Source organism: Nicotiana tabacum, chromosome 17 (genome assembly GCF_000715075.1).
Source record: "Nicotiana tabacum cultivar K326 chromosome 17, ASM71507v2, whole genome shotgun sequence".
Taxonomy (NCBI): domain Eukaryota; kingdom Viridiplantae; phylum Streptophyta; class Magnoliopsida; order Solanales; family Solanaceae; genus Nicotiana; species Nicotiana tabacum.
The window spans coordinates 124,087,111-124,102,418 of NC_134096.1; the positions used below are offsets into that span (position 1 = coordinate 124,087,111).

Sequence of the window (15,308 nt, forward strand, 5' to 3'; positions counted from 1 at the left end):
GACGGCCACCGCCCACTCTCCTCGCTACGAAGATATCCATCCAGACCCAGGACGGTAACTCATCAAAACGACCGAGATATGCCCCCTACTTTCTACTCACAATTTGTTTGTCACCTACAGAGATAGTCTGCGCCCTGGAGAAGCTCAGACCAAAAGTGAAGTAGCTGCCGAAGATGAGATCAGACCCTAATACCAGAAAGTCCGACGCCCTCTACGAGTTCCACCAAGAACGAGGGCACAAAATAGAAGAATGCATCGCCCTAAGGTAGGAGGTTGTGAATATGCTACGTGAAAGACATCTTAAAGAGCTGCTAAGCGACAAGGGAAGAACTAATTTTTCCAGAGGGCGCGAACATCAAGGGCCACCTAAACCACCATCACCAGCCCGTACCATCAGTATGATCATCAAAGACGACACCTCTATCAACAACGTGAAGTTCACCACTACACACAAACTTAAGCGATCCATCACCCGTGAACGGTACGACAAACTCGAAAAAAGTATCATCTTCGACAAGTCAGATGCCGACGGTTTGGTCTTCCCTAATCATGACACTCTCGTTATTACTCTGCAAACTTTGGATACTAATGTTAAATGTATTATGATTGATGACGGAAGTGGCGCGTGCATCATCCATCCCCGAGTACTTACCAAAATGAAACTCGAGGATAGGATAGTGTCGCACTGCATCACACTAACTGGTTTTAACAATGCAGTTGAATGGACATCCGGAGAAATTACTCTCCCCATTTTATCCGGCGACGTAACTCTAGAAACAACATTCCACATCATGAACCAAGACAATGCGTACAACACCAGGATACACCCCATGAAGGTTGTCCCCTCCAGCTTATACCAAGTCATCAAATTTCCAACTCCATTGGGGTATTCAGCATACGAGGAGAGCAGCGTACATCCCGGGAATGCTACCGCATTGCTTTAGACAGCACGACCTCCCAGCACAAGAAGGACAAAGAAAAAGAGGCATAGCAATCAGGAGGGTCGAGGTCGGGGCACGACGAGGTCAGAGAAGGTATCAAAGATCCTGACGTAGCCGAAGCCGCAGGATCGACTATAGAAGACCTCGACCCCGTTCAAATAGACTCCAACGACCACAACAAAAAGGCATATATCGGTTGCAAGCTCCCGGATCCAGGTAAATTCAGTTAATTCTTAAAAACTAATGTGGATTTGTTTGCTTTCAGCCATACATATATGTCGGGCATCCCAAAGGAGATCACCACGCATAAATTAAACGTCGACCCCTACCACCCTCAGGTGAAGCAGGTCAGGCGTAAATTCAACTCAGCAATCAATGATGCAGTGCGTGATGAAGTGGAAAAAATGTTAGAAAATGGTTCCATAAGGGAATCAAAGTACCCCAAATGGGTCGCCAACGTGGTAATGGTCAAAAAGAAGAATGGGAAATGGAGGATGTGTGCAGACTTCACAGACTTGAACAAAGCTTGCCCGAAGGATTCATTCTCGCTGCCTCACATCGACCAACTCATTGATGCAACAGCCGGACATGAGCTACTAAGTTTCTTGGACGCTTACTCAGGCTACAATCAGATCCTCATGGAATAGGAAGAGCAGGAGAAAACCATATTCATCACCCACCAAGGAATGTATTGTTACAGGGTCATGCCCTTTGGACTAAAGAATGCAGGGATGACCTATCAAAGGTTGGTGACGAAAATGTTCAAGGATCAGCTCGGCAAGATAATGGAAGTATATATTGATGACATGCTGGTCAAACTGAAAAGAGGAGAATATCACATCGATCATATGAAAGAGACTTTCGACATACTCAGATAGTACGGAATGAAACTGAACCCGGAGAAGTGTGCGTTCAGCATAGCCTTAGGAATATTTCTAGGGTTCCTCGTATCACAGCGAGGAATCGAGGTCAACCCTGACCAAATTAAAGACATCGAGGGGATACCCGGACTCTTGACTGCCAAAAAGCAGGTCCAAAGATTGACTGGCTGCATCGTCGCCCTATCAAGGTTCAACTCGCGGTTGCTGGATAGATGCCATAAATTCTTTGGCATGCTCAAAAAAGATAACGGCCTCTAATGGACTTCGGAGTGCGTCCAGGCCCTGAGGGAACTAAAGTTATACTTGTCGTCGCCGCCCTTGCTTTCAAAACCCGAGCCGGGGGAATGTCTCCTCGTTTATCTAGTTGTATCCGAGGTAGCGGTGAGCGCTGTCCTAATTTGAGAAAATAAAGGTACGCCAATCTCCCATCTATTACATTAGCAAAACATTAGTCGATGCCGAGAAGAGCTAACCGTACCTCGAGAAACTAGCTTTGGCCTTAGTCGTAGCTTCACGGAAGCTTAGACCATATTTCTAGTGCCACCTCATCTCGGTCATCACGACTTCCCCCCTGAGAAGCATTTTGCATAAACCCGAGCTGTCTGGGAGGCTGGCCAAATGGGCCATTGAGCTCAGCGAGCACGATATCACATACCAGCCGCGAACGGTGATAAAGTCACAAGTGCTCGCTAACTTCGTCGCCGACTTTAGTGCAAAAATAATGCCTGCAGTCGAAAGGGAAGCCCTCCGAACCTCCTTCCAAACACAAGACCTCTGGGTCCTATACACCGATGGCGCGTCCAATGCATCGGGGTCCGAAAACAAAAGTTGTTTATATATGATTAATCGACTACATCACGAAAAAATATTTAAGAATTTAAAGAAATTTTTTTTTCTAAAAATATTTGAAGGGTCGGCCCGCCCTAGCCCGCGGCCCTATTAAGGCTGGGTTGGGCTGGCCATTTTAAGGCTCATTCATATGGCCGGCCAGCCCGTCCTAGCCCACCAAATTTAAAAGCCCACGAGGCTTGGGCTAGGCTGACCCGTTTTGAGAGCTACTTCAACTTCTAAAGGAAAGAGTGCCCCCCAAGTCGTACTCTTTTTTCCCTCACTAGTTTTGTCCCAATTGGGTTTTCTCAAGGAGGTTTTTAATGAGGCGACGAAGGGAACACTCCAAATCGAAGTACGCAAAGGCAAGGCCCTGATTTCTATTTCATTGCTCGACCTCTCACCACTCTTCAGATCGACCAATGAAGGGACTAGGTTGACCGAAACTGGGGCTGGAACGCTAGCCAACACCCAAAGTCTGTAAATTTCTCCAAGTATGTAACAAATGCAATAATTTCAAGGCAATAAACTTTACACTTACCAGTGCATTTCTCTCAAAATTAGGTTATGTTCGACCTCGCTCGAACTGACACCTACCGGCCCTTGGCCATAATTAATTCAGGTTATGTTCGACCTCGCTCGAGCTAACACCTACCGGCCCTCGGCCATAATTAAAGTTAGGTTATGTTCGACCTCGCTCGAACTAATACCTACCGGCCCTCGGCCATAATTAAAGTTAGGTTATGTTCGACCTCGCTCAAACTAACACCTACCGGCCTCAGCCACAATTAAATTTAGGTCACGTTCGACCTCGCTCGTACTACCACCTATCGGCCCTCGGCCATAACTAAACTCAGGATGCATTCGACCTCGCTCGAACTAACATCTATCGTCACTCGGCCACGACTAAATTCAAATATGTTCGACCTCTCTCAAACAAGAAACACAAGCAAAAAACACATAAGTATAGAAAAAACTAACCACAGAAAAGGAAACAGATGCAGAAAACAATATGGGCATTCCATTTCATACTTAAACATTTTTTACAAAGGCTCGTGAAGACGCCTACAAAAATACACAAGCTTACAACTAAATAAAGAAAGAAGGAGAAAAACTATTGGTCGCCGCCATCGTGATCTTCAGCACCATCGCCCTGACCACCTGGGCCGTCTCGACCTTCCTCTTCCTCTTCATCATCACCATCTCCCTCAGGGTATGCAACATCATACCAGGACCTCTTTAAGATGGTCCACGCCCCCATCCACCTCATCGTCACCAGCCTCAGGCGTGGCGGGATCATATCCACAAGCGACCCGAGCCTCGCGGGCCTTAACACGAACATCATCAAGGGCGGCCACAGAAACAGACCCCACCTTATACAAATCTCGAAACACATCCAACTGAGCTTCAGCATGAACCCATTCCTCGTACAAGTCCCAGGGAACATTTGGGAAATTTGAAGTGCGAGAGGAAGACGATTGCACAGTCAGTTGAACCTTTTCAGCCTCTAAGGCGGCCACCGGTCCTGGAGGAGGGAGTTGTCTTTTTCCATCTCTCCAATCCTCTCCTCCAATCTATCTTCTTTTGCCTTCGCTGTAGATTGGTCAATCTCCCACTCGGCCCGGAGAGTCCTATTTTCCAACTCTAACATCTCTGATTTTCTCTGATCCTCCAAACGGGAAGACTCTGCCTTCTCAAGCTCGCTTTATTTCTCAGCGACTTCGCCATGAAGGACCTCCATCTGTAGGCGGGACGCTTTCAATTGCCTGCGCAGCTCGATCACTTGTGTCTGGAGGTCGCCATATTGGGCCTCTACGGCTCTGCTGACTTCGAGCTTTTCCTCCTTACTTCTCAACGTCCCTTCAAGGGAAACTGCACTTCTCGATGACTCTCACCAGCTCATCATATTTCTCCTTCAATTCATCACGATAGGCCTGCAAATTGCCTTCCTCACCAAACCGCCTATGAAACTCCCGGTACTTGCCGCGGTACTCAAAATATTTGCGTTGCAACATCGTATATATTGCCTTATGCTTCTCCTCCCTTCGGGTGCTTTCAATCTCCAAGATCATGGTCTGCAGTCATAAAAAGAAAGAAAAAGAAGGAAAGCAAAAATGAGAACGCCCCCGCTAACAAAGGCAAAGCACTAAACAAAAAAACATAACAGATAGAAAAACGAAGCCCTAAATACTCACCCTGAGAGCAAGGCCGGCTATGCTCCTGGACAAGGTAACATCGTCCAGCTCTATGAGGGTTTCGCCTTCCACGTCGGAGCAAAGAGGTCCGAGGACAGGAACTACGTTCTCCATATTCTTCAATAGATGACGATCCATAGGGATCGCAATGGTCCGCGTAGATCCCTCCAGCCTCACCTCGAGCTGGGTAAACCCTTCATCCATCATCCTCAGTTCTGCAGCATCAATGTCTGAACCTGTCTCATAGCCATATTCGGCAACGCCTTTGCCTCTCCCATTGGCCGGCGAAGAAGTATTATCGGCCGGCTACGAAGTCGACGGCCGCTCTTGCCGCGAAGTGTCAGAAACCCTAGTGGCCGACCCTTCGGCTTCCGTTATCGCAAAAGGGAGAGATACGCCCTCGTCGGTGGAGGCCGACGAAAACTCAGACGCCGGTCCGACATCGTCTTCGATGAAAATAATTGATGTCTCACGAAGCGTGAAGTCATCTATCACCGAGTCGGCGGCCCGGGCAACTCCGTCGCCCACATCCACCGAAATCCTCTTACGGGGCATCAGGTCCCCATCACCTGGCAACGAATCATCTTCCTCGTCTATGAGACGATACAGGGGAGAAGCCGAAGCTTTCGCTGCCGAAGTCTCCACAGATAAAGAAGGAGTTGATGCGGATTAGCAGCAGGCGGGACCAAGGAGTGACCAGAATCAGCCGCGGTCGTAGAAGGGGCAGGAGCCGAAGAGGCGAAAGCTTTCCTATTACGGAATGCAGGTGCGGGAGCTCTCGACCTCCTCAAGGACCGCCTAGCTGAAATTAAGGCAGGCACAAAAGGATAAGAGAGTTGGCCAAAACAACCACAAAAGAGAAATAACCAACAAGACAAAGACAAGACTAACTTACCAGTCGAGGGGGGAGCCGGCCCAAACCTCTTGAAGAAGCCCGGCCACTCACGAATTCCCACGATGTGAGGGAGGAGCTGACCGACCCAACCAGAAATGTCCTCGACCAAAGGAGGAGGCGAGGTCTTGGCTGCATAAGAAAAGGACGAGGGGTCAGAATCCACAACTAAGCAAAATAAACCAAGTACCAACGTGCGAGGGAGTGAGGCGCTTACGAGTGAAATTCCAAGCTTTAGGGAGGTCGTTGATGTTGGCTACCACGTCCTCATTTCTAACGAAGAAAACGTTGAGCGTAAACTGGCGGTTAGCCTTATCATCCATCTTCACCACCAGGTATTTGCCTCCTCGTTGGCGGAGATTCAGCATCGTCCCCTATAAAAGCTGGGGGCGAACAGGTGCATCAGATGTCGAAGTGTGATCTCGACACCGGCCAACTCGGTGAACTTGGTGAGCATCCTTATGAGCTTGTAAACGTATGGCACGAACTGAGCCGGGCAAACGCCGTAGAAGCGACAGAATTCCTCCACTGGCGGGAGGAGAGGAAAAGTGTAGCCGACGTGAAAGGGGTTGGTGTAGAATGCACAATACCCAGGACGGTGGTGCTGCACCATATCCCACCCGGCAGGGATCAATTCGACGCGGTCAGGAAGGTCGTACTTCGCCTTAAGCTCTAACAAATCAGCTTCCTCCATCACCGATTTAAAGGTTCCGGGTTCGGCTTCAGGCAGTTTCGAGAAATCAGACCTGACATCGGGATTGTGAGGAACTATCTGTTCCACAGACAGGAAGCTTCCGTCCTCTGCGGCTGTGGGAACGTTCTCTGCATGAGGAGGAAGAAAAATCGCCAGAGGGACCGGGTCACTTCCCTCGCCGGGCTTAGAAGGTACGCTAGACATATTTCAACAAAAGAAAGGAAGGTATCAAACAACGGAGAATTAAAAACGATGGGGATCGTTGGAACATAAAGAAAAGATGCACAACAATGGAGGAGGAAGAAGAAGGTAAAGAGTTTGGTGCAAGGATTTCGTAAAGGTTGAAATTATACTCACACACCCCTATTTATAGAAATTCAAGCATTGCAACCGAGAAATTAATTCATCATTACCTGGCACCGTAACCGAAGCGGCAGATTCAATCAAAAGACGCACGCGAAACAAAGCAACCCATCGAAAAAATACGTCATAATGACGCATGATGTCACGCTGATTCATGGACCGCACAACTCCAGAGTTTGCGGTTCACAAAGGGCCACGCTACTAGCTCGCTCCAATCATCATGACCCGGTCAGCTCGTCCAATCGTTTCGACCGCAGTAAACAGAATCCGCTCATCAAGCCCGCCTGAGGTCGGCCTCAATAAGCGGAGGGACTATTTGTATGGGTCAAAATCTGCCCTAGAATATTTAAGATAAGATAACACTAAAGAAAGAGTCCTCGAGTCGTCGTCGGTTGAGGTCGACTAGGAAGTAGAGAGATTCGCGGTCAAGATGTCAACAATGGTCGAGGTCGAGCACCGTTGATGAAGTCGTAACGACTAGTTTTCAAAATAGGATATTAAAGAGAATATTCTAGTGGATATTCTCTGCACTTGTACTATTAGGGTTTATTAGGAAAATGTCTTATATAAATAGAAAAAGAGACAATGATATGGGGTATGTGACATTCATTTGATAAGAATAGACTTTTGACAAAAGATATTCTCTTTCTTACTACGATACAAACGCTACATTTTCATCAAGATTCTCGTTCATATTATTCCATACTTTTCCATTAGATCCGAGAATAATTCGAACATTCTAGGATTTGTCTGTCACTCATCGTTGTCAGAAGAAACAACCATCTAGTTCATTATTTATTGGGTAAATCACTTCTCCTATTTACTTAAATGTCATTTATTGTTATTTATGCTATTAAATGCTACATTATTGCTCATACTTTTTGGAATAGTTATTGCACGCTGCTATCAATCTACCACCAGATCTGTTTGACATTAGTCACGTTTTTGGAACTCGTATCTAGAAATATTATTATTAACTAGGTTTAACCCATTATCATATAGATTCTACATTTTTTGGTCAAACATAAACAATTTGACATCAACCGTAACAACAACCCCACGTAAAATAAATTTGATGCCTTAGCATCTCCGAGGTTTAGCTCATGCAGCTTCATCTGCAAAGAGCTGAATGCCTCTATATACCTTTCCACAACTTCAGATAAGCCATGTGCACCTATTTACCATAAAAGCTTATATATCCAGCACATTAGTCACCAAAAGAACTTTGAAGATCACGATTTGCACTCTTTCCATCCTTCAGTACCCCTCTACACCTACGAATCATGTTCCAGTCTTTTCGAGTAATAGCTTTGATGACACCGACAACGATTAGAACTCATTACTTTATAGGCTACTTTAGGTCTAAAAAAGTCTCTAATTTGTCAAAGATGCTAGCACTGTAACAAATACATATAAGCGAGAAACTGTTAATGGCCTTAATGTTCAATGAGGCTGGTCATAGGAGTGTGTATTCTCCACACACCATAGCCGATCACAGTTCAAAGCCATCCCGGTTTATGTATATAATATAGCATTAAACTGTCTTTTCCAAACAGCATCACATTTTTCCTGATTCCAGGAGAAACTGCTAGTGCCTTTGAGAAGCAGCTTCATAATTGTATAACCAGGTGACTTTGACAACAGAAACGAAATTCTTTTACATCTCTAAACAGAATTATAATTTAAGAGTATACATTTACCATGAAAACGGCAAAACAGAACCCTGCATTTAGTAATTGTTGTGATTTGGAGTGCTTATGCATTCAGCGGCATACAAAAATTGGAGAACAAATTGTTTGGATTCAAAACTTTCAAAGTAGCTTAATATATAAGGAAACTTTGAATTGGCATACTCAGCAAACATGTAGGGAATTACAACAAATAATACAAAGAGATATTACTATTTCCAAAAGGAAGTACAATGAGCAAGGCTAATAAGAACATAAGCAACATAAAACAAGGAAGTCCTGCTAGAGAATTTTCAGAAGCTCCCTATTTCCCTCATATTATGCAATGCACACAGCAAAGTACAAAAACAACTTATATATCGACACGTTTATCTACCCCTGATAAAGCAGCTTGTACTCGAGATATACAACAAGCCAGAAGGCAAACACCATGAATAAAACATTTATCATATAACCTACCAAATTATGTTTTCTCTGCTGGAGTAAGATGTCCCAACTGTTCTGCCAGGCTATTTACACTCTTCATGTTCCACCAAAATTTTCCACTGTCTACTGGTTTGCTTTCATTCTTTTTGTTGCCAATATCTTTCCTTTCAGACTGTACTTCAGATGCATCAACTGAACCAGGATTCTCAGTTAGGAATTGTTCCCAAAATATATCATTTACCCCTGTTGGGACATTGGTAGTTGTACCTGCCACTGCTGCTTGGTCTTCTGGTGCCGCAACCTCAGGGTTAGTGTTTGCATTAGGCTCAGAATTCATGTCAATATCAGAAGCCTTAGGCCCAACATCAACATTTAGTTGTGTGTAAGATATAGCAGGGCTATCTGCACAACTTGTAGATTCATCCAACTCTAATGAACAATTCTGCTGTATCCAAGCTTGATCAACATCTTGTAGCACATTCTCCCAAAAGGTCAAAGAAGAGTCCAACTGATTTAACAGTTCTGCGTTGATTGTAAGAAGAGAGGATGGATTCATGTTTTCCCAAGTCAAAGCCCTTGATGAAATCGCTCGAGTATCTTCCAGGTCAGTTTCGTTATAAAGGCAGCTGTTTCCTGGCAACCTTCTTTTTCTGTCATTCACTTGAAGTTGTGGCATGCGACTCAAATCTGTTACTGGTTTATCTAACATTCGAGCTAAAGCAGAGAGCATGGTCTTTTGACGATGTTCCACGTGTTGAACACGTTCAGTGAAAACCTGCATTTGCAATTCAAGTCCTTGGCGATCCTGCTGATGTCTTTGTAGGTCCAAGTGAAGTGACTCATTCTCATGCTTCAGCTTTTGAATATCTTCCTTATACCCTTGTCTTTCGGATTCAGTTAATGGAGATGACAGGCCATGAAGATTCTGTGCAGAATGACTATGAACCGGTTTACGTCTATGGATATTCTTCAAAAGGTGTGGCTGACCTCTAAAAAAATTATCTTCATTAGCGAATTCCCATTTTTCAGGGTCAACTTTCCTGAATCCCTGGTGCACAAGAGAGACCAAAGGCATGTGAATACCAACAAAGAAGATAAAAATGAGAAACACAAAGTGTGAGTGGAACCAACACACTTACATAAGTGTTTAGCTGTCTGATGAAGCTGGAAAAGTTATTGTGCTTGAAGTATCTAGGCAACAAATCCCTTGCAAAATCTGGAGGATTCCACACAACGAAGCTTTTATTACTCGAACTCCAGGAAACGATGGCATCAGAGGATGGATCATCCACCATTTCATATGTCTTTGTAAGAAAAGGAGGCAGCGCATTCGTGCTGCACGTAGCTTCATCCATGATAGGTTTAAACAAAACGAAAATCACAACCCCTAAACTAAAACGCCGAAGCAGAGCATCTAATGAGAGCAGAAATTCTTATTATGAGCTTGATAACCTTCAATACAATCAAGTTGAAGCAACTCTCTCCTGATCACACAAATTTGTTGCAATTTCACATTTCCACCAATTTACAAGCCTGTGCCAGTTTCCAGAAACCCATACACAGACAACTTGCTCAATTGTGAATGGAGATTCTTATCTTATATATCTGAGTTTCCAGGTGACAAGAATTCAACCTTCCCAAATATCTTTCTTTCTATTGTCAACTAAAAGAAACTTCGATGAATGATTAACAAAAGAGAAAAAAATCAAATATTCTCAGACATTCCAGAAACTATTAACCCCAAAACCAAATACCCAGAACTCCTTATGTCAACCTAAACCTTGACAAGTCAAACCTAAGATAAGCAGAAACATAAACCTCACATTTCTAGAAACTCAACTCCTTTGCAACCCCGTAACCCACCAAAGCCAACACCTTTGCAATTATTTGCAGCCACCCAAAATTTTCCAGAGATCAAAAAATTGCAAAAAACAGCCCTTTTTTTCCAATTTGAAAGCCACAATGTGATGTGTGTCCTCCAAGGAATCACAATCAAAAGGCCAATTTTTTTCCAGCGTTCACACCAAATAACAATCAAAATTTAGAAAAGACAAATTAAAAACAAAGAGAAGTCCAATAAAGCCATCAGATAAATTTCCAAACCCATTACATCAAAGTCGTTAAAAAAGTCATTGGGTGTCCCAAACTTCACGCAAAAGCATCGAATTATAGACAAACACATAGACCCAACATGAATTAAATAATCAGATAAGCAAAACAAAATCCTGCTCATTAGTTGTTTGATATTTTACCTGAGAAAAATTATAGGCTTCTTCTTCTTCCAATAATAAATACTACTCCTAAAACGGTTGGTTCGTTGGTACTTTGAGGATTTGGGGATATTGGGAAATGTGAGGAATTTATAACATCAAGGTTCTGGGTTACAAAGGTTGGAATTCGTGTGGGTTTTCTAGGGTTTAGTGAAACAATAATGACCCCAAAGTAAATACTCAAAAACTTCTTTTACCCCACCCTCCTAATTTACTCATCGTTCACTACACTTAATTTATTTATTTTTTTGAAAAATAATATATCTCTCGAAAACTGGAATGATGAACGAATAATTCAGAATTATTTAATCAACAATTGCTTTCGCAAAAGAAGAATAATTTGGTAGAGATAAAATTTTTTTTAGGAATTAAGTAGATGATCAAACAAGAAACATCAATATCATGAGTTGATTTGGAAGGTCGTGGATGTTGAATTACTTTATTATTATTCTCTCCATCTCACTTTATAAAATTTATTTTCTTTTCTAATCTATGCAAAAGAATTCATATTTTTTCAAGTTAAAAATAATTTAGTTTTTATATTTTTGTTTTCCCATAATGATATAATGTTATAGACACAAAATATCTATTGCATATTTTAAATGAAAAGCTTTAAAATTAGTAAATTGGCGTTTGGACATAATTTCAAGTTTTCTTTTTTCTAATTTGGAATTTTACAAAACTTTTGACTTGAAGATGAAGTTGTTATAATTTTTGTAACATATTTAGATGTATTTTTTTTCAAAACTATGAAACATAATTTATACCCCACAATTTATAAAAACAAATTAAAAAAAAATCAAAACTACCCATACTTGATTATCCTACTTGAAACAAACAATCAAACATAATGATTGTTTAATTGCACGAGCAATCTCTAATAGAAGTTGCAGTGACTATTTCAAGTAAAAATATAAATTGTAAATTTTAACCGTGGATGTCAAAATATAGTCTAAGGCCACTCAATTACATGGTGAATGGGCAAAGGAAAGCCAATAAAGAAAGCATAGTTACAATCAATTACGACTACTTGATGTTAATATCAATCTATTTGGAAGGGGAAAGAAGATAGTTGTAGGTGTAATCTAGGTTTAATAATCTATTGGGATTCTTTTATAAATTTTAAGAATACAAGGTAAATTTATAATACTTAAAAATACAAACATTTCAATTTTTCATTGAAAAATTAGTTCTCAACCGTTATTCAAATTCTAAAATACATTTTCAAGTTGAATTTGAAAACTTATAACATTTTCATAACCAAACATAAATTTTTTTAAAAAAATTGACAAAAAATAATAATATTTCTTATGTCCAAACGATCACGTGCTATGAAACACTTTCAGCTGAAATGAAACGAGGAGTTCTTTTATGTATTTAGTTTGTATTCTTATCTTGGGTGTGAAGAAAACGGAACATAATAGTTGGGCGTTATTTTATTTCATTTTGGAGTAATTGGTGACGCCACTGCTTTGGTGAGCTAACTAGAATTTCTTGGGGCCTGCGAAACCGTGTGGCTATTATTTCCAAACACCTGATCATCACGCGCGGAGGTTTCTTTTAACTCTTCTTTTTTGTTTTTCTTTTGTTTTTGTTTTCTCTTTTGGAGTTTCCGTCAGTTATGTGCGTTGAAGATCACTCTAAAAACGAATTACAATTTTTTATGTATTAAGTATTTTATTACTCCCTCCGGTATACTTTAATCGATTTTTTGTCTTTTATATAGTGTATAATATTTGATTTTTTTAAATATTTTAAAAAAATTAATTATTTTTTCAAAGTTGTCCTTAGAGTAAAGAATTTAAGAGTATTTGTTATATTTTCAATGAACAAATTAAGGTTAATATGGTTAATAGATGAATTCCATAATTATTACTCTCCTCAAATCTATAAAAATTTCAAGACACGCTAAATATAGAATTTTTTTTGATGAGTGCATAAAATTGTTTTGCTACTATTACGAATTTAAACCCTTATGATTGACTTTTGAGTTACTTCTCTATTTATAAATAATGTGATATACAAGCAAGGGAATATTAATAATTTTAATATTACTATTTATTAAAAAAGAGTATCATTAATTATTAATTAAGTTTAACAAAAATGGAAAAGGGACCAGCATAAAGCTGGGAAGGCAAAAGGCTTAAAGCCTTAAACAAAACGGAACTACGTTCTGTTCATTCACGCAAAGGCAAAAGACTAAAAAGCCTTACACGAAAAACAGAAGTAGCGTTATGTTTACTAACGACACCGAGGCGGCCTTGCTGCTTACTCACGCAGGCAAAAGAAAGTTTTGGATTTCTTTACAAATCACTAGTTTTTGAATTCAGGTATATAAAATTTTCTATTGTCAATTATCCTACCGTAGGAGTAAGTAAGAATTGAATTGTTAATTTCCTTCTTTCTCTGTATCAACAGTAAGTTCCGTGTTTAAGTGTGAAACTTTGAAATTAATTAAAATGTATTGGTTGTTATAGAATCGATTGTTTGAGGAGTATAAATTAGACTGGGGCCTACGTATTGGCTCGGGGAGTTTTGAGGTGAGTTGATATAATCCCTTACTAAAGTGGTTAAACTCACAAAAGCACGCATACAAGGTGTTTGATGAATTGCTTAAAAGAGTTAATATGTACTTAATTGGAGCGAGTAAGTACCTATTAACTTAGAATTGTTCTAGCTAAAGTTTAGATGATTTATTATGATATATGTGCATAAATTATCAGATTTTGTGGTATTCTTATATGTCATTTTCATGTTGAAAATTCATCAAGAAGCAAAAATCTTTAGAATTATTTTTGAATGTTTATTTCATGCTTTTGCCATACTTTACATTTAAGGATACCAGTATGAGTATGTATAGGTTGTTCCAAAAAAGATTAAGACTTGAATGGTCAAGAAAGTTGCTTTAGATCTTAGCGAGATCACACAGAATAATTTATTATTAAAGTAGTTTTGGGAGTATCCTCTATTCCGAGAAGGGATCATCGTCCAGGCCGAGGGTCCTGATCAAGGCGTTGACTTCCTGAAACTACTTGTGCCAAAGTAGGGAGCACACGAGCCGAGGGTCTCGTTGTTGAGAATTTACTTAGCCAGGCTAAGGTGTGATACATGAGCGTTGAGAACCATGAAGAGAGTGACACCTCGTGGATTGGACCTATTCAATCAGGTTGGGATCGAACCCGTGCTGATCACACGGTAACTAAGACAAATATAAGTCAGGATAGTTGGAACTCTCGAAGCATAAAGTGAAGTATTTTTTTTAGATAAGAAATAAAAAGGAAAGAATTTCTTTTGGAATATTCATAAACTGCTATTATGCAATTATGTTAGAATTGTTCTTAGAAACTTTATATTTTTCATGCATTTAGAATCTTTGCTTGTAATGTATAGTTTATTAAAGTTTTGTTCCCTGTCGTTGAGACTCACTGAGTACAATGGATGGTACTGACGTTCTCTTTTGGGAACCTGCGTTGGTCTGCGGTACAACGTATGAACCGATTTTGCAGGCGAGCATGCTACAGGTTAGGACTTCCCTCACTTCCAATGCTATTGGTGAGCTTCGCTTTTGTTCGTGGAGTACTCCTTTGAGTCGTCATTATTTAGCTATTTCTTTATTTACTTAGAGAACTGGCGAGAAAATCTCATGTCCTGAGCAGTACGTCAGTTTAACAGTAGAGGCTTCATAGACACAATCAGTAGGTTAAGATTCAGATGTTTTTGATAATAACTTAGCAGTATTTCAGTAGTTACTACGAACAAAGTTTTGGAGTTGGTTATTTTAGACATTCAAATTAATTAAAAGTATTTGGTTAAAGTATTGTCGTGTTGCATATAAAGTTTGAAGTTATAATAGATTTGATAAGCGCAGATGATTCGCTCGGTCAAGTTTAGTGATCGGGTGCCGGTCACAGCTTGTTCAGAAAATGGGTCGTGACAAATTTGGTATCAGAGCATCAGGTTTATGGAGTCCTAGGGGTCTATGAAGCCGTGTCAGTAGAGTCTTATTTATGGGTATGAAGCACGTCATACTTATAAGTAGGAGACTACAAGCATTTAGGAAAATTCTCCTTTTTTTTAATACTTTAGATCGTGTAGTAGAGCCTACCTCTAAGAAATTATCTAATGTATTT

At 40.8% G+C, this 15,308-nt stretch overlaps 2 protein-coding genes across 2 annotated transcripts; one reads left to right on the forward strand and one right to left on the reverse strand.

Moving 5' to 3' along the window:
- The first annotated feature begins 281 nt into the window (after nt 1–281).
- On the forward strand, nt 282–1,588 carry LOC107831169 (uncharacterized). The gene is made up of 2 exons (XM_016658906.2): nt 282–886; nt 1,207–1,588. Exons 1-2 carry the CDS (start codon nt 282–284, stop codon nt 1,586–1,588), a joined length of 987 nt encoding a protein of 328 aa, XP_016514392.2.
- A 7,187-nt stretch (nt 1,589–8,775) lies between these two features.
- On the reverse strand, nt 8,776–10,533 carry LOC107831180 (heat stress transcription factor A-4c-like; the record flags this gene model as incomplete). Its single annotated transcript, NM_001326253.1, is given in 2 exon segments — nt 8,776–9,956; nt 10,048–10,533. Coding segments are annotated over 2 exon segments (1,227 nt in total). The 3' UTR covers nt 8,776–8,945.
- Between the last annotated feature and the right edge of the window lie 4,775 nt (nt 10,534–15,308).